Below are 23,251 nucleotides of genomic sequence, written 5' to 3' on the forward strand. Positions count from 1 at the left end.
TGTTAAAAAGTCTATGCTACCTAGAGCAATCTCTACATTCAGTGCAATATCTATCAAAATACCATCAACTTATTTCACAGAGTTGGAACAAATAATCCTAAAATTTGTATGGAAGCAGAAAAGACCCCAAGTAGCCAAAGGATTGTTGAAAAAGAAAGAAAACCAAAGCTGGTGACATCACAATTCTGGACTTCAAGCTCTGTTACAAAGCTGTAATCTAGCATGGTACTGGGACAAAAACACACATAGATCAATGGAACAGAATAGAGAACACAATAATGGACCCTCAGGTCTATGTTCAACTAATATTTGACAAAGCAAGAAAGAATATCCAATGGAAAAAAGACAGTCTCTTCAAAAAATAGTGTTGAGAAAATTGGACAGCCACATGCAGAAAAATGAAACTGGACCATTTCCTCAGACACAAAAAAATAGACTCAAAAAGGATGAAAGACCTAAATGTGAGACAGGAATCCATCAAAATCCTAAAGGAGAACACAGGCAGCAGCAACCTCTTTGACCTTGGACAGCAACTTCTTGCTAGACACCTCTCCAAATGCAAGGGAAACAAAGGCAAAAAATGAACCACTGGGACTTCATCAAGATAAAGAGCTTCTGCACAGCAAAGGAAACAGTGGACAAAATCAAAAGGCAACCTAAAGAATGGGAGAAAATATTTGCAAATGACATATCAGATAAAGGGCTAGTCTCCAAGATCTATAAAGAACTTATTAAACTCAACACCCAAAGGACAAATAATCCAATCAAGAAATGGGGGGAAGACATGAACAGACATTTCCCAAAGAAGACATATAAATGGCAAACAGACACATAAAATGCTCAACATCACTTGGCATCAGGGAAATACAAATGAAAACCACAATGAGATACCACCTCACATCAGTTAGAATGGCTAAAATTAACAAGCCAGGAAATAAGAGATGTTGGTGAGGATTTGGAGAAAGGGGAACCCTCTTACACTGTTGGTGAAAATGCAAGCTGGTGCAGCCGCTCTGGAAAACTGTATGGAGTTTCTTCAAAAAGTTGAAAACAGAGCTTCCTACAACCCAGCAATTGCACTACTGAGTATTTATCCCAAAGATAAATGTGTAGTGATCCAAAGAGGTACCTGCACCCCAATGTTTATAGCAGTGATGTCTATAATAGCCAAATTATGGAAAGAGCCCGGATGTCCATCAACAAATGAATGGATAAAGATGTGGTATGTGTGTGTGGTATGGACTACTACTCAGCCATCATAAAAAATTAAATCTTGCCATTTGCAATGATGTGGCTGGAACTAGAGGATATTATGCTAAGTGAAATTAGTCAATCAGAGAAACACAATTACCATATGATCTCACTCATATGTGGAATTTAAGAAATAAAACAGAGGATCAACAGAAGAGAGGAATAAATAAAACAAGATGAAATCAGAGAGGGAGACAAATAAGAGACTCTTAATCTTAGGAAACAAATTGAGTGTCACTGGAGGGTGGAAGTACCGGGTAGCCAGGTGATGAACATCAAGGAGGGCATGTGATGTAATGAGCACTGGGTTTTAAATTTTTTTTAATTTTTTTTTTATTTATTTATGATAGTCACAGAGAGAGAGAGAGAGAGAGAGAGGCAGAGACACAGGCAGAGGGAGAAGCAGGCTCCATGCACCGGGAGCCTGATGTGGGACTCGATCCCGGGTCTCCAGGATCGCGCCCTGGGCCAAAGGCAGGCGCCAAACCGCTGCGCCACCCAGGGATCCTGAGCACTGGGTTTTATATAAGACTGATGAATCACTGACTTCTACCTCTGGAACCAATAATACATTATAATACATTATAAATAATTTATATATTATTTAAGATTTAAATAACTTTTTTAAAAAAAAACAAATATAACTATGAAAAATATAAAAAATAAGTCAAATTTTTAAAAAGATTAGTAGGTCACTTCTCTACTTAATTTGCCCTTTGACTTTATAAGTTTAGAAATAGAAGAATATAAAAATTATAATTAAAGAGTAATTTATCTTTATAATCAAAATTCCTTAAAATCTATATGATCTGCCTGCCGACTTCCTCTCAGATCACCTGTCTCTATAATCTCTTTGAATAAATATATTCTAGCCATTGTGATCTTCTTACCATCTCTTGAATATGTCAGAAGTTTTCAATACGCTGTTCCTTTTTCTTGGAATGTCTCTTCCTCTCAAATCCTTTTCTATTTGGAGTATCTCTTCTTTGAAATTCTGTGGCTACCTTCTCATGTCATTGAAGTCCTAACAGATGTCACCTCCTCTAAGTGATTTTCTATATACTTTAGCTAAAGCAACCAACCACTCTCTATTCAATCTCTTTTTCTTCAACTTTCTATTTTTATGTTCTCTATAGTACTTATCCAGAGGGGGTGAGTGGATAATGTGACTTGGAGGAGTGTACTATGAGGCTGAGCTGAAATGAAGCAGCAAGTTTCAACATAAGACTAACACAAAGTTGGAGATGACAACCAGTCTATCAAGTACATGCATTTTCTCTACAATAGCTGTATAGAATCTTATTTTTTTCATCATGTGGGTACTTCTACAGATATAAGTGGGAATAAAATTTTTTCTACATAATTTGTATAATTATACAATAAGTACACAATTTTACAATAAGTACATTATACAATAAGTATACATTTTTAGCTGTTGGGTGAAATGTACTCACGCTCACTTTTCCATTGCGATTGTCTTCTTCTCTCAATGCCAAAGCCTTCAGAAAATTATCTTGCAGGTCTTTACCAGCACTTGTTAATGTCCTATAAAAGGCAGGTCTTTGGTTACAACATATTAGAAAACAAATATATTAAAAACATTCAGGGGCCAACAATCATGCTCCTTTATTCCAAGTGACAATTTCCTTATAACACAAAAACTACAAACACAGTCATCATAAGTCACACATAATTATTATAATTTACTATATTCATCAATTTGAGGAATGCATGTATGAATGATTAGAATCAAGTCCATAAATAATATACATGTGTATATCAATACTCAAGCTAGATACAGTTAATTTCACTTACATGTCCATTTTATTCTTTTTATCATACCATGCAAATTTAATATATTCATACCTCTCACTACCCAAAATAATTTTAGATTGCTTATAACTTAAACACAACTTATTTAATACAAGAAAATTAAAATACTAGAAACCTAAGCCAACTGCCTCACTAGTACACAGCATTAATCTTACCTCTATGAGGATATGAGAAAAGCAAAAAAGGAAAGAAACTAGGTTGAGTCATCTCTGTTAAATAAAAAGAAACATTTAGAGGGATGCCTGTGTGGCTCAGCAGTTGAGCATCTCCCTTCAGCTCAGGGCATCCTGGGGTCCTGGGATCAAATCCAGCATCAGGCTCCCCATGGGGAGCCTGCTTCTCTCTCTGCCTATGTCTTTGCCTCTCTCTCTCTCTCTCTCTATCTATCTAAGGAAGAAAGAAGAAAGAAAAGAAAGAAAGAAAGAAAGAAAGAAAGAAAGAAAGAAAGAAAGAAAGAGAGAGAGAGAGAGAGAGAGAGAGAGAAAGAAAGAAAGAAAGAAAGAAAGAAAGAAAGAAAGAAAGAAGAAAGAAAGAAAGAAAGAAAGAAAGAAAGAAAGAAAGAAAGAAGAAAGAAAAAAGAAAGAAGGAAGAAAGAAAGAAAGAAAGAAAGAAAGAAAGAAAGAAAGAAAGAAAGAAAGAAAGAAAGAAAGAAAACATTTAGAATACAGGGTACCCGGCTGGCTCAGTTGGTGGAGCATGAGACTTGATTTCAGGGCTGCGATTTTAAGCCCCATGATGGGTGTAGATACTCAAAAAAAAAAATCTTAAAAAAAGGATTCAAGAGATGTTATAAAATAAGTAAGTTATGGGAATGTAATATATAGTATTCTGTAACTATATTAATCATAATTAATAATACTTGTATATTTGGCATTTGCTAAGAGTAGATCTTAAAAGCTTTCATCACAAAAAAAAATTTATAGCTACGTGTAGTGATGGATGTTAATTAAATTTAGTGGGGTGTTCATTTATATACACATATATACATATGTTGAATCATTATGTTGTACATCTGAAACTAATATTATATTGTCAATATAATACCAATATAATATGTTATATATATCAATTATATATTGATAAAAAAGTTTTTAAAGAATTTTAGAAAGCAATGGTTTTCCCTGAACTTTTTAAAAAATTTATGACATTAAGCTACACTGAACCACATAATGAAGAGTGATTTCAAGAGTGATTTTTGAAATAATAATCCTTTCTTCAAACAGCAATTTCCTTTATATTCAATATTTTTATTGTTTCTGCTATGTACTAGGAATTGTACCAGGCATAGAGATCAATAAGACATAATTCTTGTTCTCAAGTTGCCTGCTATTTCATAGAAATGTATAGATACAGCCACATTATAATGTCCTACCATGTGCTAACTGTAACAAATAGAGATATGGATGGAGTGTCAGAGGAGTTCATGTGAGAATATCCTATCTATTCAAGGAAAAGTGACTTAATTTTAAGTTTAAAAGCAATTATCAAACAAAATGTTAAAAGGTAATATAGCATTATCTTGGGGTGGGAATGGAAAAGAGATAGAGGTATCAGTAACTACAGAAGAATAAAAGGATGGAGATTTAAACCTGCAAAGTGCCCGTGGATAATTGTAAAGCAGTCAGAAAGTAGTACAGGAAGTTAAGGAGAAACCATACGATATTAATAAAAGATAATAGTTTTATAGACATACAATTGTAAATATTTAGTTAAGGTCACACAGCTAATCATAGCAAAACCTCTACTCAAACCCAGGCAGTCTGGTTCTAGAACTCATTCTCAGAACCACTAGGCCATGCTGCCTCTCTGGGAAAGCCTTATTTTTTATGTTAAGGATTGGACCGTGTCTTCCAGGGGATGTTGAACCACAAAGATCTAATGCAAGGAAATAAGATCATCAAGTCTGTGTTTTAGAAGAATATTGAGCAGTATGAGAAACATAGCTTGGAAGGAGAGTAACATTATAGGGATTAATTTGGGGGCTATTACAAAATTTTAGCAAAGATGATGGAGATCTGATTTAAAGCAGTGGTGGTCAGGATAGGGAGCGACAGATTTGGGAAATACCTAAGAGGTAAAACAGACCTGGTGACTTATTTTTGTGGGGTGTTAAAAAAGAGATCAATACTAGGTTTCATTAAATCAATATAGACCTGTACAACATGTAACTTACTGGTTTTGTTGATCTAGAAATGCAACACTTTAAATTGATCATAACTTGTCTTCCTTTGCTTTTCTACCTCCATGTGTCTTGACTTGAATCAACATCAACTAATCATCCAAATATCTAAATATCCATAGAAAATCACCACTAATTAGTACCAATGGACAGAATAAAATATTTCAGAAACTTTTTAATTCATTGTTCTTTCCAAAAGTAACTCTTCCATATTGCAATATAATTTTGCATGCCCCAATATTAAATCTCAAAAACATCAACTGTATTTTGTCAGTTGCTTGCTCAAAAAACATGTATTGTTTCTCCATTATTCACAAGATAATCTTCTAATCACTTTGTCAGTTTTCCTATTTGTGGTCTGTATTTAAAACCAGAAATTCTCTTAATTTTAAACAGAAAACTAGTTTTACAAGTACATCAGTTATGACTAGTCCGTTTATATTACAGTCACAAATCACAGCAGCTTATACAAGATTATTCCTCAATAGTGCTATGCATCAATAACAGGCTGACTGAGGCTCTTCATCTTGGAGGGATAAACTAAGAGGCTGAAGAAACAGTTTCCACCTAAGACATCTTTGGTTATTGCACAGAGGAAAAGAGAACATGGCCACATAATGGCTCTTAAAGAGTCTACTTATAAGAGACTTGTGTCACTTACACTCACATTTTATTGGACAAAGAAAGCACCATGGCCAAGTCTGAAATCAGTGAAATATATAATCCTGTCTTGGGAAGAGTAGCAAGTATTTGTAAATGGTAGTCCATGTGCCCCTTGCTTCCTATAGCATAATCAAAGGTTAAGAGTAGATAGCTCAGTAAACAAGAGCAATAAAGAAAATGATTTCTGAGTGAAATTTAAAAGTACAGAAAATTTGTTAAACAATGGATTTATTGCAATATAACCAAGTACAGATCCTTTTGAAAATTAAGATCGCTAACTTCAGCTCTGAAACAGAACCTTGCCCCCAACACCACATACCCATATGATAAAAATCACAGTTGAAGCAATGAAACAGACTGGTACGTGGTCTTCTATGAGAGCTGTAAATATCTGTTGGTTTTGCCTCCCCAACAATCTTCCCTTTTGTACTGGTCACAGAACCCTGATTTTTATTTGGACAATTGTCTCTCCCATATTCTATACCTTGATAGAACAGTCAATCAAGTTACCCACTAATGTAAAAACTCACATCCCCCAAACCTTTGCTAATGAACATGCTGCAAGCTTGACCAATATCACTTCACTTCATAAGAATGTACATCATAAACAGACACAAGCATGAAAATCATTTGGAGTTATAGTGTCTATTCTTCATTCCTGCTACATAGCTTTATCATTCAACTTTCTCTTCCTATCAATGATAATCAGTATTGGTACTCTAGAGGTCCTAAACATTTCCATATAGTAAGTCTAATTTCCACTCCTCCTACCTCTCCAAACACATCTCATTTTGTTGTAAATCTTCAGAATATTACAGAAAAGTTATAATCAAATTTGATAACCAACCCCAATCCCACAACACCAAAGCTGTATCTATCAATTTTGCATGGATCCGTTATTTTCTATAGTTTATGTATATATTTGTATAATCACAAAAGCATACGTGGTATGATTTGGTGAGTTGTTATTACATACTCTGCCACTTACTGTTTTATTTCTATTGCTGTTATTGTTCTTTGGAATAGATGTGCCAAGAAAGATCAAAGTTATCCCCAGATGCATCAGATGTGAAAAGTTGGAAAAATAGATTTCTAGGTACCATCCATTAATGAGGAAAAAAGTCCTAAGATTCTGCCAGGCCTAGCAGATATCTGGGCCAGGCAGGAAAAAAGAAGTAGCAAGAAGTAGAATTCTTGCTGCCCCTGGACACTTACTATATCAGACACTGACCTCTCTTCCTCCATAAAAATTAAGCCCTAGTTTTTAGGGCTTTTAGCAGAGAATGTAGCTTCCTGGAATAAAGACTACATTTCCTAGCTTCTCTTCCAGGTAGGTATGTCCATATGACTAACTTTTACACAATGGAATCCAAATGAAAATTCTGTTAAACTTCTAGGAAGTCTACTTAGAGAGGAGGAAGGTATACTTTCTCCTCTAGTTGGAAGGCAATATAATGACAATTGCTCCAGCTGCTGTCTTGACTTAAATTGGAGGCCATGATTATGGAGCAACAAGAGAAAGAAACAGGGACCCTAACACCCTGGTGCATCAACCCAGCCTTGATTGATACCATCTGGACTGCTGGAAAATAATTTATATTTTGTTTCAGATACTGTCATTTTGAGTTTTTTCTATGATTTTTAACTAAACCTAATCCAAAAAGATACATTCACCATATGAAATTTGCTCACTCTTCTGAAAAAAGATGTTGCAGGACTGGCTTGATGATCAAATTGGACTTTAACTTCATTTGTAATATTTTAAGGATTTCCTTGGAGATTGTACTACTTATGTAATTAAATTGAAATTTTTTTTAATAGAAAGTTAAGTCTTTCAAATGGAAGCATGACATGATGGAAATTAAACTGAAATATAAGATGGGACATCAGTCTTTAATTCCTATTCATTTACCAACTGATTTAGTCCAAGTCACATTTTTCTGAATCTGAGTTTCATGATAGACTAAATAATTTCCTAACCTCCAGCTGCTATAAAACTCGAGCTTTAAAATGACCACACTCTGTTATTAATCACCAAATATTAATTTTATAGTCAGTCTAAAAATGATTTTATACTGGCGATATATTAAGATCATACTATTCCTCCTTTTTTTTACTATTATTTAAGTCTTACATACATAGACATCCATTTCCTATAACCTCTATGAGAAAGATAAAAGTATTCTTGTTACATAAACTGGGAACAGAGAGGATAAGGTCTAAAACTCCTAAGCCAAATGCAGCAGAGGCAAAAAGTTATATAAATAATCAATTATTATACCACGCTACATCTGAGAACCAGAAACTTCTCAGCAAGGGGAAATATTGGGCAAGAAAGTTAATTCAGTATGTGGTAAGAAATTCTTAAATCTTTAACATGCATTACTCTTACTTAACTAGATTTATTTAACAGTCAGTGACCTGAGAAACCTTGCTTAAACAAATATTACAAAAGGAGTCACTTCCTCAAGAAGTAAAGTAGGCCTATTACAAAATATTAGGGTTATAAGTTTTATAAAGTTAAATACTCCATCTTTGTTGTTTACACTCAAAATGTTTTATACTGTCAAAATGGGGGGGATCCCTGGGTGGCGCAGCGGTTTGGCACCTGCCTTTGGCCCAGGGCGCGATCCTGGAGACCCGGGATCGAATCCCACGTCGGGCTCCCGGTGCATGGAGCCTGCTTCTCCCTCTGCCTGTGTCTCTGCCTCTCTCTCTCTCTCTGTGTGTGTGACTATCATAAATAAATAAAAAAAATTTAAAAAAAATGTTCAAAATGGGGTAAAAGTTGTATCAATGAGTTATTTTTTACCAATCATGTTTAATCATTAGCTAAAGGCATTTATATAATCCTACATGAACGAATCTAAACAGATTCTTAATTCTCAGCAATTAGACTAGTGGTTTTATGATTTAATTATGTTGTTTGTGTCTTCATATATATTTGTACTACTAGATTGACACTCCAAGAGAGTAAATAACAAAAGAAAAAAATGGAAAGCTGTTAAAATAGAAACATTTTCTTGAGTTTATTTTTCTTATTTATTTATTTTTTTTAGATTTTATTTATTTATTAATGATAGTCACAGAACGCGTGAGCGGCAGAGGGAGTAGCAGGCTCCATGAAGGGAGCCCGACGTGGGACTCGATCCCGGGTCTCCAGGATCAGGCCCTGGGCTGAAGGTGGCGCTAAACCGCTGAGCCACCCGGGCTGCCCTTAATTTATTTTCTTAAGAGTTCACTTATTTTAGGGGGTCCCTTCGGCCCAGGGCATGATCCTGGAGTCCCAGGATCGAGACCCATGGGCTCCCGGTGCATGGAGCCTGCTTCTCCCTCTGTCTGTGTCTCTGCCTCTCTCTCTCCGTGTCTCTCATGAATGAATGAATGAATAAACAAATAAATAAATAAATAAAATATTTAAAAAAAGAAAGAAGTCACTTATTTTAAAGATTACAAAGTCTTTCAGTAAATCTTCATGAGTTACTAATCATCTCAGAATTTTAAATGTAAAATTAGGAGTTTTCTAATAGGCAAGGTTTGAATAATCATTGAGATGTGTTCAAATAAGCAGTTTCTGAATAAACACTAAATCAAATTTGAGATTCAATCCATCTTAATAGCAATACTGTTCTATCTATTGGGCAGTCTTTATACTAGTCTCTATGTTAGGTATTTTGCAAATACTTTCAATTATCTTCAAATCAAGCCCAAGGGAGGACATTTTTATTCCCACTTTAAAAATGAACTTTCTTATAATCAGTTGGCCTTCAGTTTTTAACTTAAATGTCACTAACTCCAAGGCTTTATTTTACCATACTGAAGCCTCACTATATATCAAAACATCATTTGATGCCTTAATATTCTTACAGAAAACAATGAGAATTCACTGGTGAGAGGAAACTGAAATTAACAGGAATGGGGTAGGGTGCAACCTCCATCAGGAGGTGCCTCTAGGAGTAACCAGAGGCTGGTGGTCTTGAAACCTCTGTGGGAAACTAAACAGCCATAATCATCACGCCAGTCTAGACCAGAATTCTGATCAAGCAGTTGTTTAGACATAGGTTTGATTTCTAGTCAGTGAAATCTGGCATAGCCTACATTAAATAATTCTAGAATTTCTATCCAATTCATCTGCACTTGGAATATGTAATTCAGCTTCTCTGTGCCTCAGTTACTTTGAAATGATGTTTTTGTACACTCCGTTTAGAAAAATTTAGTGGAGAGTATAGTAAAATGTAATGGATGAGCAAAAGTTTATTGTAAAATTTCTACATTATCTTCTTAGAAAATAAGCACACATCTATGAAAAAGCCGTTTTCAGAAACAGCTTTATTTTCCATGGATAAGTTTACTGACAAAACTACATGCATGTATTTGTGTGGTCTCAAATAATATAAATTTATTTTTCAGAGGCCAAAATGGAAAATTGTTGCAAACTTGATAAAAAGTATGATTTTACTTATCACAGTGTGTAGATTTTTAGACAATTTATTTGAGTATTAAATATGGGAGATATATTTCTATAGTACTTTTATGTAGGGCATCTGTTACTTTGCCTTATACATTTTCTACAGGACAATGACACCTTCTTTGCTTTGCTATTTACATAAATTAGAGGAAAAAATCCTGCTTCCCCTCAAATAGTGTTTTATAAATTTCTCTAACGTGGTAAACATCTTCACAATCCTCCTTTCAGAGTATTATTTTACATTTGCTCTGTATGATCAATCTGGGCTGCTATAACAAAATACCATTGATTGGGTGTCTTAAACAAAAGAAATGTATTTTTTCACATATCTAGAGACTGGAAGTCTGAGGACAGGGTACCAACATGGTCTGCTTCTGGTAACTGCTCTCTTAAGCAACTCACTGTGTTTGTACTAGCATCTCACTGTGCTTTTAATTTGCATTTCTCTGATTACTTTTTGTTATATACATACTTTTCTAAATTGTATGTCCTCCAAAGGCTACATGATTACCAAAAATGTATAGAAAGAATAAAAGCAACCAGTGAACAATTTCAAATCCTTTCCTTTGAGCATTAATACAGTAGGAGAATCTACCTTTAATATCTAAGGGATTATTTTTTAAAGATCTAAGAGGGAAAAATTGTGGAGCTAAATGCAATGTGTGGTTTTTGATTCTCCTGTATTTTCCTGTGAACTATTCTTGGTGGTTTTTTTCTTTCTTCCTTCCTTTCTTTATTACATTTAATTGAAACAATGTTTCTTAGGAGTCCAGTCAATCAGGATTATATCTAGAAAGATTTATGGTTTAGGAATTTTTACAGTACATACTGTGACTTCCACGGAATTTCCAGGAGGTCATCAATTTAATATTCTAATTACTTTCAGAAAGAAAAAGACTTCTTGAGAAATGAGATTCATTTATTGGTAAGGAGGAATGAGAATAAAATTTCCACTAAGATAAATGGCATCACTCCCCCTTCCACCTCTTGTTTATAAATTACCAAATGTACAGTAAAGCTATCAACATATCTGGGAAGAAGCTTCAACTGTTCGAAGCACACAGAAGACAGACAAGAAGCACTAACATGTACACTCAAAAGCTGTTCCTTTCATCTTCTATTTTGAGGAAAACCCAAGTGCGAGTCCTGAAATCTGTGGTATCTTCCATCACTCAAACTACTCCCTCCTGGATGAAAAGTTGAGCTTTTCTTGGAGGAACAAAATGGCCTGGCTTCTGTTGGTGAAAGAGTCTCTGAACTCCTCTTTTTTTGGAGCATCTGTCAAATTTCTCTAGTTAATTCCTAAACATGGAAAGTTAAGATGTTCTCAAACTTTAAGGGGCACAAAAAGAAAAGGTTGCTCAGAGAGGAAATAAATGTGTTTAGTCTCTAAATGTGATTTTATTCTGAAAACACATTGAAATATGACTTTATTTTTACTCCCTTCTGGGAGGCATCAAAATATTTTATCTGATTTGAAATAGATTTCCTGATCTTCTGGTTGCATAGTGAAAGCCAATGAGAAAATAGAAAACAAAGAAAGTAAGCTTTTGTTTGCTATGCCTGCCTCCAGACTTCTCTCTACCTGTGGGAATCAGCCTCATCGCTCCACAGAACACTGAGTACATAGGCTTTAGAAAGGTGAAGGCCTTTAGGCTCAGCATCTTTAGGCTGTACATGCCTAATCTCCACGTGTTTGTCTCTAGTTCACAATATTTGAAAGACTCTATTTAGGAAGGTGAAGAATTTGACATAATGGAATTCCAGGGAGCAACTTCTCACCAGAGACAAGCAGTCAAAACAGAAGCCCATACTGCACAAGATGGCAGGGACTGTCACACATCAGGGTGGTGGATTCAGAGGAGAAGAGAATATACAGATAAGGGGAGGGAAGAAGAAAAGGGAAGAAGAGATGTATCCATGTGAGACTTTGGGGAAGAAAGATGCCTGAAGAAGACTGTTAGGAAGTCTTGCTGCATTACCTCCTTTGTATAAACCCCTATGTTGCTTCTTTTAAAACTGGCAGTACTAAGAGGTTAAGTATGACCTCTAGTGACAGGGAGAGTTTAGAAAAGATGAGACATTAGAATGAGAGACAGAGACAGACAGGGGAGGTGGGAGAGGGGTGAATGGAAGTGTCCCAGACTGCGGTGCCATCTAAAGAAGGTTCGACAAAGCCACATCCTTGAACCAAAGTCAGCCAATAAAGATTCATGGGTCCACCCTAATATCCTTGTCACACTCCATCATCAAGGGAGAGCAGCCCATCAGAGGTGTGGCCATGGTGCAAATGCACAACAGGTTTCAAAGAGCAGCATCTGAAGGGACCCTCAGTTAACTATACTCTCTATATAAAATGTATTCTCACAGCCACAATTTTCGTCCAAACCAAAAATCTTGAAGTTCAAAAACACCAACGTAATAACTCAATTATCACAAATATAGTCTCAAAATAAAACTATTATCAACCATAGGTTTATTGAAAACACCTTAAGGCTTTATGCAGAGCAGGGTGTCTGAATGGCTCAGTTGGTTAAGTAAGCATCTGACTTTGGCTCAGGGCATGATCTCAGGGTTGTGGGATGGAGCCTCATGTTAAGCTCTCTGCTCAGTGGGGAGCTTGCTTCTCTCTCCCACTGCCGCTTCTCTTGCTTTTGTTCACTCTCTCTCTCTCAATAACTAAATAAAATCTTAAATTTTTTTAAAAAGACTTTTCACAGGTCTTTTTCTCCTTAGGGTATATATACCTCTAGGGATAAATGGCCAGATTACTGTGCTTTAAAGATACTTCACTTGGTACCAGCTAGATACACAATTAGGTTCATTTGTTGATTTTATTTCAATTTGAAAGATAGTTCAAATTTTGCTTTATAGTTAGATAAAAATATGTATAGAATTCTAAAATCAAATCTAATTTAGAAGTTTAGAAAAGTCTAGTTTTCATCTCCAATTCTATCTACCCTATTCCATCCTCTCCCTTCTATACAGAGCATCATTTTGTTTTATTTTTAATTCCAGTTAGTTAGCATACAGTGTTATATTAATTTCAGTGCACAATATACTGATTTAACACATCCATACATCACCCAGTGCTTATCACAAATACACTCTTTAATCTCCATCACCTATTTCACTCATCCCTCTCCTCTCCCCTCTGGTGACCATGAGACCATCATTTCTTGATTTGTCTCTTTTTTTTCTTTCCCTTTGTAGAGCATCATTTTTAAAAAGTATCCTTAAATTTCTTTTTTAATTGTTACAATTTTTAATATAAGCATACCTATTTGCTATCTAGCTAGATAGCTAGGTATTTATTTATGTAAATAGGAGCCTCCTACACACTTTCCTCAAACATGCTCTTTAATTTAAACAGTATATTCAGGGAATTATACCATAGTAGTAAGAGACAGTTTCACAACATTTCTTAGTTACATTGTACTCCATTGTAGGGATTTATCATGGTTTAGTCACTTAGCTACTGATAGTAATTGGTTTGCTTCCTGTTATTTGCTATGATAAATACTGCTTTAATGTTTAGCTTTCGCATAGGTCATTTCATGTTTTTGCCACTATATTTTGGGGATAAATCCCTAGAAGTAGGATTGCTGGTCAAAGAGTACATGAATATTTTATTTAGTTAAATATTACCAAATTCTTCTTCAATGTGGTGGGGCATTTTGCAGTCCTCCCTACAATTTATAATAGAGCCAGTTTCTGCACAGCATTGACAAAGTATTTTGTAAAGCTTTTACATTTCTTTTGGTCTAGTAATGAGAAACTCAGCATAACTGTGTATTTATCTTAATATAAACTAAACATATTTTCATATGTTTAGAGACCACTTGCACTCCTATATCTTTATTTTTTTTCCTCTTTATCTTTAAACTGTATGTTGATAGCTCATTTTTCTATAGTATCATGGGCCTCTTTCTTCTCTATATTCTTCTTCAAACATTAGGAATTTTCTTTAAGATTTTATTTATTTATTCATGAAAGAAACAGAGAGAGGGGCAGAGACATAAGCAGAGGGAGAAGCAGGCTCCCTGTGAGGAGCCTGATGTGGGACTCCTGACCCTGGCATCATGACCTGAGCCAAAAGCAGACACACAACCACTGAGCTACCTAGGTGCCCAAACATGAGGAATTTTAGCTCTTCCTGTGATATAAGTAGCAAATATTTTCCCTAGCTTTTCATTTGTCATTCTATTTTGCTTATGGTGCATTTTACCAAGACAATGTTTCATTTTTATGCTATTAAAATAATTTATAAATCTTACAAATCATTCCCTTACTATAGATTTTGAATCACCAATTATAGAGAAATCCATCCATATTTTCTTCTAGAACTTGAAAGTTTTCTTTTTTATTTCTTAATTCATTTTAACATTTATATCTCTAATTCCTTGGCATTTATCTGGTTGTACTACGTAATAAATTGATCCTATTTTAACTTTTTTCATGTGGCTATTTAGTTATCCCAACACCAATTATTTACAAGTCAATTTTGTTTTTTCCATTGATTTGAGATGATGTCTTTCCATATACACTTGGGTCTATTTCTGTTTTCTATTCTATTTCATTGCTTTGTCTGTTTGTGTATCAGTGCCACATTATCTTAATAATAGAAATTATATGTTTTAATATCTGGTAAAGCTAGTTCCTCTCATTGTTGTTCTTTTTCATGGGTGTTTTGTGTGTGTGTGTGTGGATATTCTTGGTTATTCGTTTTTCCAAATGGATTTTGTAATTGAATTGCCAAGGTCATTAAAAAAAAAAAAAACAACTCAAACACCAATGACAATTTACCAGGATTACTTTAAATTTCTAAATGTCATAGCTTATGATTTTAAAGATGGTTGCCTTAACTAAAACGGTATCAAAGACTGGCATGAAACTGGAGTTGCAGCTTCTCTGTGTCATGGTAATTCATGTGTACACTAGCTCCTGTAGATGATGTGAACCTGAATTATTGCTACCACTTTCAAAGACAGGAAGATATTCTACTTGCCATAACTCCAGTCCTAAATTTTCTATTAACCCAATTAAATGTAGTATTAGATTAAAACCATGTGTTTGAGGAATCTAATCATCAAACTGAACTCAAAAACTATCATACTGTATATCACTCTATTTTTATATAATTTATCTATTTAGAAGATTAATCTCTCCTATGGCCTATTTTGGATAATTGTGTTTATCTACAAAATTTATCTATGTCATCTAATGTTCACAAATGTCTTTTCATAGTGTTGCATAAAGTAGCCTCTATTGATTTTTTAAAAGTCTTCTGTTTTAATCGTTATACCCATCCTAGTCACTTCTCATTCTATGTATTCATAGTTTTTCCCCTTTTATCTTAGTTGGGTTAGCTAGTAATTTGACTATTTTGTTCATTTTCTTCCCCAAAGAACGAGCATTTGGATTCACTCTACATTTTTTTCTTACTTACTTGTTCCTTTTTCTTTTGTTGGGTACTCTGTAGTCCTTCTTCTACTTTTTCAACTGGGTGCTTAATTCATTTTTATTTTTTCATTTTATTGAAATAAATCTTTAATGCTACATATTTTTCTCTGAAAACTGCTTTAAATATGCCCCATTTATTCTGATAGTTGTATTTGCACTATTCTTATTTTTAGGAAATTCTGCTATTTCTTTTTTTGCATCTTTTATCCTTCTCTTGGAATGCACTGTCCTTGGAAGCCAAATGCCACAGAAGAAAAACAACTATACTGAGGCCATCGTGCTGTGAAATGCCCAAGCTATATGAAGAGGCCTAGAGTATGAGCTGCCAGTTGGGGAAAAAGAGAGAGAGAGAGAGAGAAGATAGAGAGTGTCTTATAGAGATATCACTGAGGCTCCAAATATATAAGTGAAGAAGCTATCTTGGAAGTGAATCTAGCTCTAGCCCCATCAGATGTTACCAAACAAGCAGAGACCAGCTATCCAGGCAAGCCCTTCCTGAACTCCTAACTCAAGAGATGTGAGCAAAATGAAATAGATGTTCAAAGCTATGATGTGTTTTACAGAAATAGACAACCACAACAAATATTTATTTAGAAGGTACAGAATGAGAAGGTATAGCTTGAGTGGATCAGTCAGTTAAATGTCCAACTCTTGACTTCGGCTCAGGTCATGATCTCAGAGTATAAGACAGAGCCCTGTGTTGGGCTCCACATTGAGCATGGAACCTGCCTGAGATTCCCTCTCTCTCTCTGCCTCAATACCCCACTTGTTCTCTTGCTCTTTCTTTCCCTCTTTCTCTTAAAAAGAGAAGGATGAAATTTATTTCTTGTGAAAAAATATAAATATTTTTATGCTCAAAATAAATATTTTTCACATGCAATAACTAGAAAGCCACATTTTATCTTTCATTTCACAAATTTATCTATTATCCATAACTAGCTATTCATTAATACATACTCTAAAAATAAAATTACTGGATTTAGTAATAAACTCTTGTTAAAAATATATTTAAATGGTAGAAAACTTTAAAGTCTAGATAATAAAATAAACTACTCATTTCTGGCAAAAAGCATTATGGCCCATGATATTCTGGTGGAGAATTTCACCTGGTTGGAACAGAGTTGGTGGCACAATTTTATATACATACACAAAAATTTATATATATGCTATAAATTTTATATTTAAGAGCAGAACCAAAGAAAATATGGTTTTGTTCATTTCCACTTGAGGACACTCTTTCTCAGTGAGAGCAGAATCTATTTGTATTTTCCCAATTATTAAAGCAATCAAGTGTGGTAACCTGAGTTAACTAGAATTAAATATTACTAACTGAAGCCAGTAATTTGATATCATTTATTAACTGATGTCCCAGGAAACATTGTTATGTTGCCCCAATAAAGAAAACAAACTAGAGTCTATTACAGAGTATTTGTATCTAAAATCTTCCCCAAAGTGCACAGAACGTCATTACATTTTTATCTTAATGTTTTCAGCCCTTTAAAAACATTAATAGATATATTACTTAAATAAAAAGCTTTTTTATGCAAAATTCTAATATTAGTCATGTGAGGAAATCTTAGGTTTAACATTGAAGGAAATTATACACCTGAATTTCCTTTTTTTAAAATTTTTATTTATTTATGATAGTCACAGAGAGAGAGAAAGAGAGAGAGAGAGGCAGAGACACAGGCAGAGGGAGAAGCAGGCTCCATGCACCGGGAGCCCCACGTGGGATTCGATCCCGCACGCCCCGGGCCAAAGGCAGCGCTAAACCGCTGCGCCACCCAGGGATCCCTACACCTGAATTTCCATGTATAAAACTAAAACTCATTCTAAGAAAAAACATTTTAATATATGAGACTATTTATAGTACAATTAGTTGATACCTTAATTTAGAATATACATGAATTAGAAATAACAATGTATATGTTATCTGAATAAATATATTTTATTTATGTATATCTTACCTTTCTATCATGATTTTAATTCTAAATTAAAGATTTTAAAAATGTGCTATCCTTTACAAGATAGGAAGTCATTTTTTAAAGCGTAGACTGTTAGTCATTTTGACATTGTTGGCATGTTGTCAGCTGAAAAATCTGTAAAAATTTGATTGCTACTTACATAATCTACTGAACAGGAAATGCCTTTGTAAGAACCTTAAGACCACATATTTTATTGTTTAATAAAATGAACAAGTAATTGTAAAAACTACACTTACTATAAGATATTTGAACCTCCAGAGAGTAAATGATTTTTAAAATATATTATTATTGCTCACATAGTTTAGTTGAACAGTTCCACAATAGTATAGTATAATTTTGGCTTATACTATAAGTGCACACCTGACCAAATATTGGCACGAATGTTTCAGTTAACTGAGTTACCAGAAGCATGGCCAATGTCACTTATCCAGCATTAACTATACATACATATATACGTATGTGTGAGTATATATGTATGTTAACTATATGTGTATATATTTATATAAATATATGTGTATATATATTTTAAAGTTACTTTATCAGCTTTCTGCTAAATTTAAAAAAAACCATCACTTCCAAGAAAGGGGAAATATTTAACTGAGAAGCTCTCCCTATGTGGTTATAGCATAGTTCAATATATATGAAGAAGCAATTTCTATCCATAATATTTCATGATTTTAGAAATGTACATCTAATACTTTTTAATATTTATAAAGTCTATTTTTATTTTTTATAATTTTTTATTTATTTATTTATGATAGTCACACAGAATGAGAGAGAGAGGCAGAGACATAGGCAGAGGGAGAAGCAGGCTCCATGCACCGGGAGCCTGACGTGGGATTCGATCCTGGGTCTCCAGGATCGCGCCCTGGGCCAAAGGCAGGCGCTAAACCGCTGCGCCACCCAGGGATCCCAATATTTATAAAGTCTAAATTTTATACATGGCTACAGTTTGAATCATAGTGAATGATTAGTTAATGATAACTAAAATGAAGTTAATTTAGGGATAATGTTTATATTAGGATAAGAGTGGTAGAGGTTAAAAGAAGAGAGACGGGGCCAAACTCCAACATTTTTGATATGACTAATTAATAATAATAAATAATAAAACAATCTATTTTAAGCCACTTAATAAGAAGATATTACCCAAGCAAAACCCAAAAGATATTTAAGCATTAAATTATAGTTTATTATGGGTATAAATTATAAAATTATATATTAAAGTGTAATCTGCCTATATCACATCAGCCAAACATATGTAGACAAGTGCATATTTAAATATAGGAAGGAAAGAGTTCAATATGCTGTCTCAGGATTAAGCTGAATCAAATAAATCATAATGGGATAATCTGTACTTATTATCTATCAATAAATATTAATGTTGGCTAAATGTTTTCTAGAGATAACATAGCTGTCATGTCTTTTTCATAATTTTATATGCCACACATGGCAAGTACAGGTTTAAGCACAATAAATGATTGCTGAATAGATAAACAAAACTTAATGTTGATGGACAGATCAGGCCTGGAGTGTGTGAAACTTTAAGTGGCTGCATTTGTTTTATCCTACTATATATAGTCACTATATAATATTAAAATTATAATGGCATTTAATAGACTTTTAAATTCTGTATAATATAAAAATGACTATATTATTTAGACAACTGGTAATGAGTAAGGAGTTTGAATGACCAGAGAAAGAAATTCACAAAAAATAATTTGTACAGATAAATTTTCACTTCTTTCTTTTGCTTTGCAGCAAGTACAAAGTGAATTTTATAATACATAAACTTTTTTCTGTTTAATAAAGTTATTAAAAATTATATTGTACTTTCAATGTTTTTTCCAAAATCCCTTCTCCTCTCAATTCCCAAAACACATAAATATATACTTTCCATCAACTAAAAGTATTCATTAAAATACAGATTTAATATGAACTATTAAATATGTTTCTATGATAGCTCATTTGCTGCTATAAGCAGCAAATCACAAAGTATGTTCAGTAAGAGACTAAGCCTACAAGAATTCCATCAGGAGTTTCCACTATCATCTGCTGAAACTCCACATTGCACACTGCCATATTTTTTAAAGGCAGTGAAAAGTCTTATAGTGAAGAAACCTCTTTAATCTTGCCTAAACTCAGTGTTTCCAAAATTTATTTCACCAAAGAATCATTTTTGTCATTTCACAGAATATCCATTAACATATGTGCAACAAGTATAAACACCTATGTTTTTGGAAATTGTTTTAAAATTTTAATTTTTTTTAAGATTTTATTTATTTATTTATGAGAGACACAGGCAGAGAGAGGCAGAGACATAGGCAGAGGGAGAAGCAGGCCCCATGCAGGGAGCCTGATGGGGACTCATTCCCAAAACCAGGGATGGGATCACGCCCTGAGCCTGAGGCAGACGCTCAACTACTGAGCCACCCAGGCATCCCTGTAAACTTTTTAATAGTTGAACTCACATGGTCTTCCTCTCTACACCAAAGTCTTACCAAGATGCATTCAATTTCCTCTGTCTTCTTCAGCAATACTCTAAATCCAACCCATCATCATCATTTAAGTTAAATATTACAGTAGCATCTTAGCTGGTGTCTCAAATTTAACTCTCCAATTAATTTTCCTCATCGAACCCTAAAAAATGTGTGCGTATGTGTTCCTTACCTGATCAAAGCCCTTTAATTGTTTCCTGTAGAATTTAGAATAAAACATAAAAATAATAAACCTGTCATGAAAGACTTTGCAAGATGTCCCACTAGCGTCTGAACACACTGGCCATGTATAGTTCTTAAAACAGGTGACATCTTTCTCACCTTAGGTCTTCATACAAGATACTTTCTTTGCTGAAAATTCTACCTGGGATTTGTTTTATTTTGTTTCTCTAATTCCTGCTTATCTATAACATGACAGCTTAAACAGCAGATCCTGAGAGAGTCCTCTCTGATCTCCATTCTAATCTGGGTCATACAGGGTCTTATTACACAATTTCGATGAAAGTTAATCATGGCATTTGGAAATGTAGCAGATTAAAATGTTCTCACACCAGATGGTAATATGAGGGGAAGAATGAGTTAAGCAAATAATCGTATCCTATCAAAATCGTAATTCACACGAACTCACACAGAGATGAGATGGTAAGGTTTTCCTAGGGGGGTTAAGACAAAAACACATTGTAGTCATACTACCAGAGCCTCTTGTATCTTAGAGTTTCCATATTAGACAGATGGAGATTTAAGAGCTTAGCTCTCATGTTTTACAATGGATTTTTTCTTATTTTTCTTATGATACACCTTCTGTCCTTGATTTCCTTTTTCATCATTCGCCAGTGGCTCAGCAGTGGCCTAGTACCATGATAATATCTAAACTACTTGGAATGCCTACCACATTATTTTAGAGTTCCCATAAATTCACTTAGAATCCCTTTCTTTTTCTTTATAGCATTATAACATTTATTTTTGTGCTTGTTAAATGTCTATTATCCTCACTGAACTCAATCTAGTGAGACCAAGAACCTTATTTACTTTCCTTAACTCTTTCCACTCAAAGAGTAGCAGAGTGCTTCAATAAATACTTGAGAACAGAATGAATTATTATATGAATCACCTACTGCATCAGTTACTCTGTTAAGAATTAGAAGAAATGTGATAATATATAGTCCCTTCCCATAAAAGGTTATAAATGCAATGGGAGAAGACGGAACATTAAACAAATAATTAGAAGAGAGTTTGATAAAAGCTATGAGGTACAGTGTACACCAAATAAACCTGTAGAGATGGTATATAATACGACATCAAAAATATTCTAAAGTTCCCTTACCTAACATAATGCTAAGAAGGAAAATACTCATATATATCTTCCACACATTTATAGATTTGATTGAATTAACCCATCTGTTTCTTTGAAAAAATGTTTAATCCTCATAATGATCAGAACTACCAACCACAATGAAGCAACATGGAAATGAAGAATTCAAATAAACTTAACCAAGTTTATATGGAATACACATATACAGAGAAATTACATTTCAACAATGTCTAAGGAAAGTTAGAAATAAACTTCATGTATTTTACTTCTCACAATTATCTTTTCTGTCATATGAAATATTTATTTTCTGTTCATATTATGTCTAAAGCACGTAAAATAATTTCTCCATCATGTTTTTCAGAAAGGGGAAAATATATTACTAAATGTCTTAAGGGAAGCAAATTTCTCTTTTGTAACAAGGTTTTAATTTGACTAGGACATAAAGATTAGAGCAAGAATTGAATCATCTTCTTCTCTGATCCTTCTCTGTGGTTAGCTGCTCTGATAATTATCAAGTATAAAAAATCCCCATCAAAGGAACATAAGAGAGCTTTGCAAAAGTTGAAAGTGTTTCTCAGATAGCTCCCCACTCATCACTACAAAGGTTTCTTATATGGCACTGAAAAAACATTACTTGGGGCTATTTGTGAGGTATTAAGAACTCATCATTATTTCTATGTTTCAAGTATACAATATTTACTTTACATCATGGAAATAAAATCTACAGACAGAGAAAATAAACACTCCAGCCCTCTTATTTGAACTTTTAGAGCTTTTTTGTTTGCTACTTATGTGTAGGCTGGTGCTGGATACCCTGATGTATGATCACCAGTCCGTTCTTCCTCTCTCTGTTACAGACAGACCTAGTCTTGGTTTCTGGCTAAAGTTGCTCATTATAGAGTCATTTTCCTCCAATCTCTTGTGTCATCAAAATAGTCATAAAAGTCAACATTTATGATTGCAGTTTATTAGTTAAACTGTCTACTTTTTTTTTTGCCCTTGTTTGGGACATTGGAATTACACAGTCATATGTTATTAATCTGCTTCTCCATTTCCTCATGTTGGTACAGTTGCTGCTTATATTCAAACCATAATTATTTTATTGATATTCATACCTAAGTAACATAATTAAATATATCTTCAACTATTTATGTTTGTGTTCTCTGTTTATTAAAAAATTTTCAGAAAGACACAAGCTACTATAAATTCACCATATACCTCAATGTTCTTAGGTGTATACAACCGAATACATTCTGGGTAGGTTAAGCATAAATGTAATTTATCAAAGCATCTTAAAGAGCATACAGAACTTCAAAGAAGGTCAGAAATCCAGACTAGGAAACTGCTGGAAAATGCTCAATCAAAATGACTGCTTTGGCAAAAACAATATTGCCTTGCACTTGGCCAAGGCATTGCAGGTTTTAGGGACTCTATACCTTATATCCAAAATACTAAGAATGAACTCCAGAATATTCTCTACTGTTGCCCCCAAGAACTAAATGCTTCACTTACCAAAAGAAGTATTCCCAATGTTCTTGCTTCCATCACCTCCAAATCCAAATCTCTTGCAATGCATTGATTAATCAAACTGAAGTCACATGT

General features: G+C 34.1%; 1 protein-coding gene across 4 annotated transcripts in view; it reads right to left on the reverse strand.

Annotated features, from left to right (window-relative positions):
• CFAP299 (cilia and flagella associated protein 299) overlaps positions 1 to 23,251 on the reverse strand; it is a 597,267-nt gene that overhangs the window by 361,514 nt on the left and 212,502 nt on the right. For all 4 annotated transcript variants that reach the window (XM_055313219.1, XM_055313217.1, XM_055313220.1 and 1 more), the window contains one exon: positions 2,706 to 2,796. In XM_055313219.1, the coding sequence (XP_055169194.1) occupies positions 2,706 to 2,796 (91 nt within the window). The remainder of the gene's footprint in view (positions 1 to 2,705; positions 2,797 to 23,251) is intronic.

This window comes from Nyctereutes procyonoides, unplaced genomic scaffold, assembly GCF_905146905.1.
Source record: "Nyctereutes procyonoides isolate TBG_1078 unplaced genomic scaffold, NYPRO_anot_genome, whole genome shotgun sequence".
Taxonomy (NCBI): Eukaryota; Metazoa; Chordata; class Mammalia; order Carnivora; family Canidae; genus Nyctereutes; species Nyctereutes procyonoides.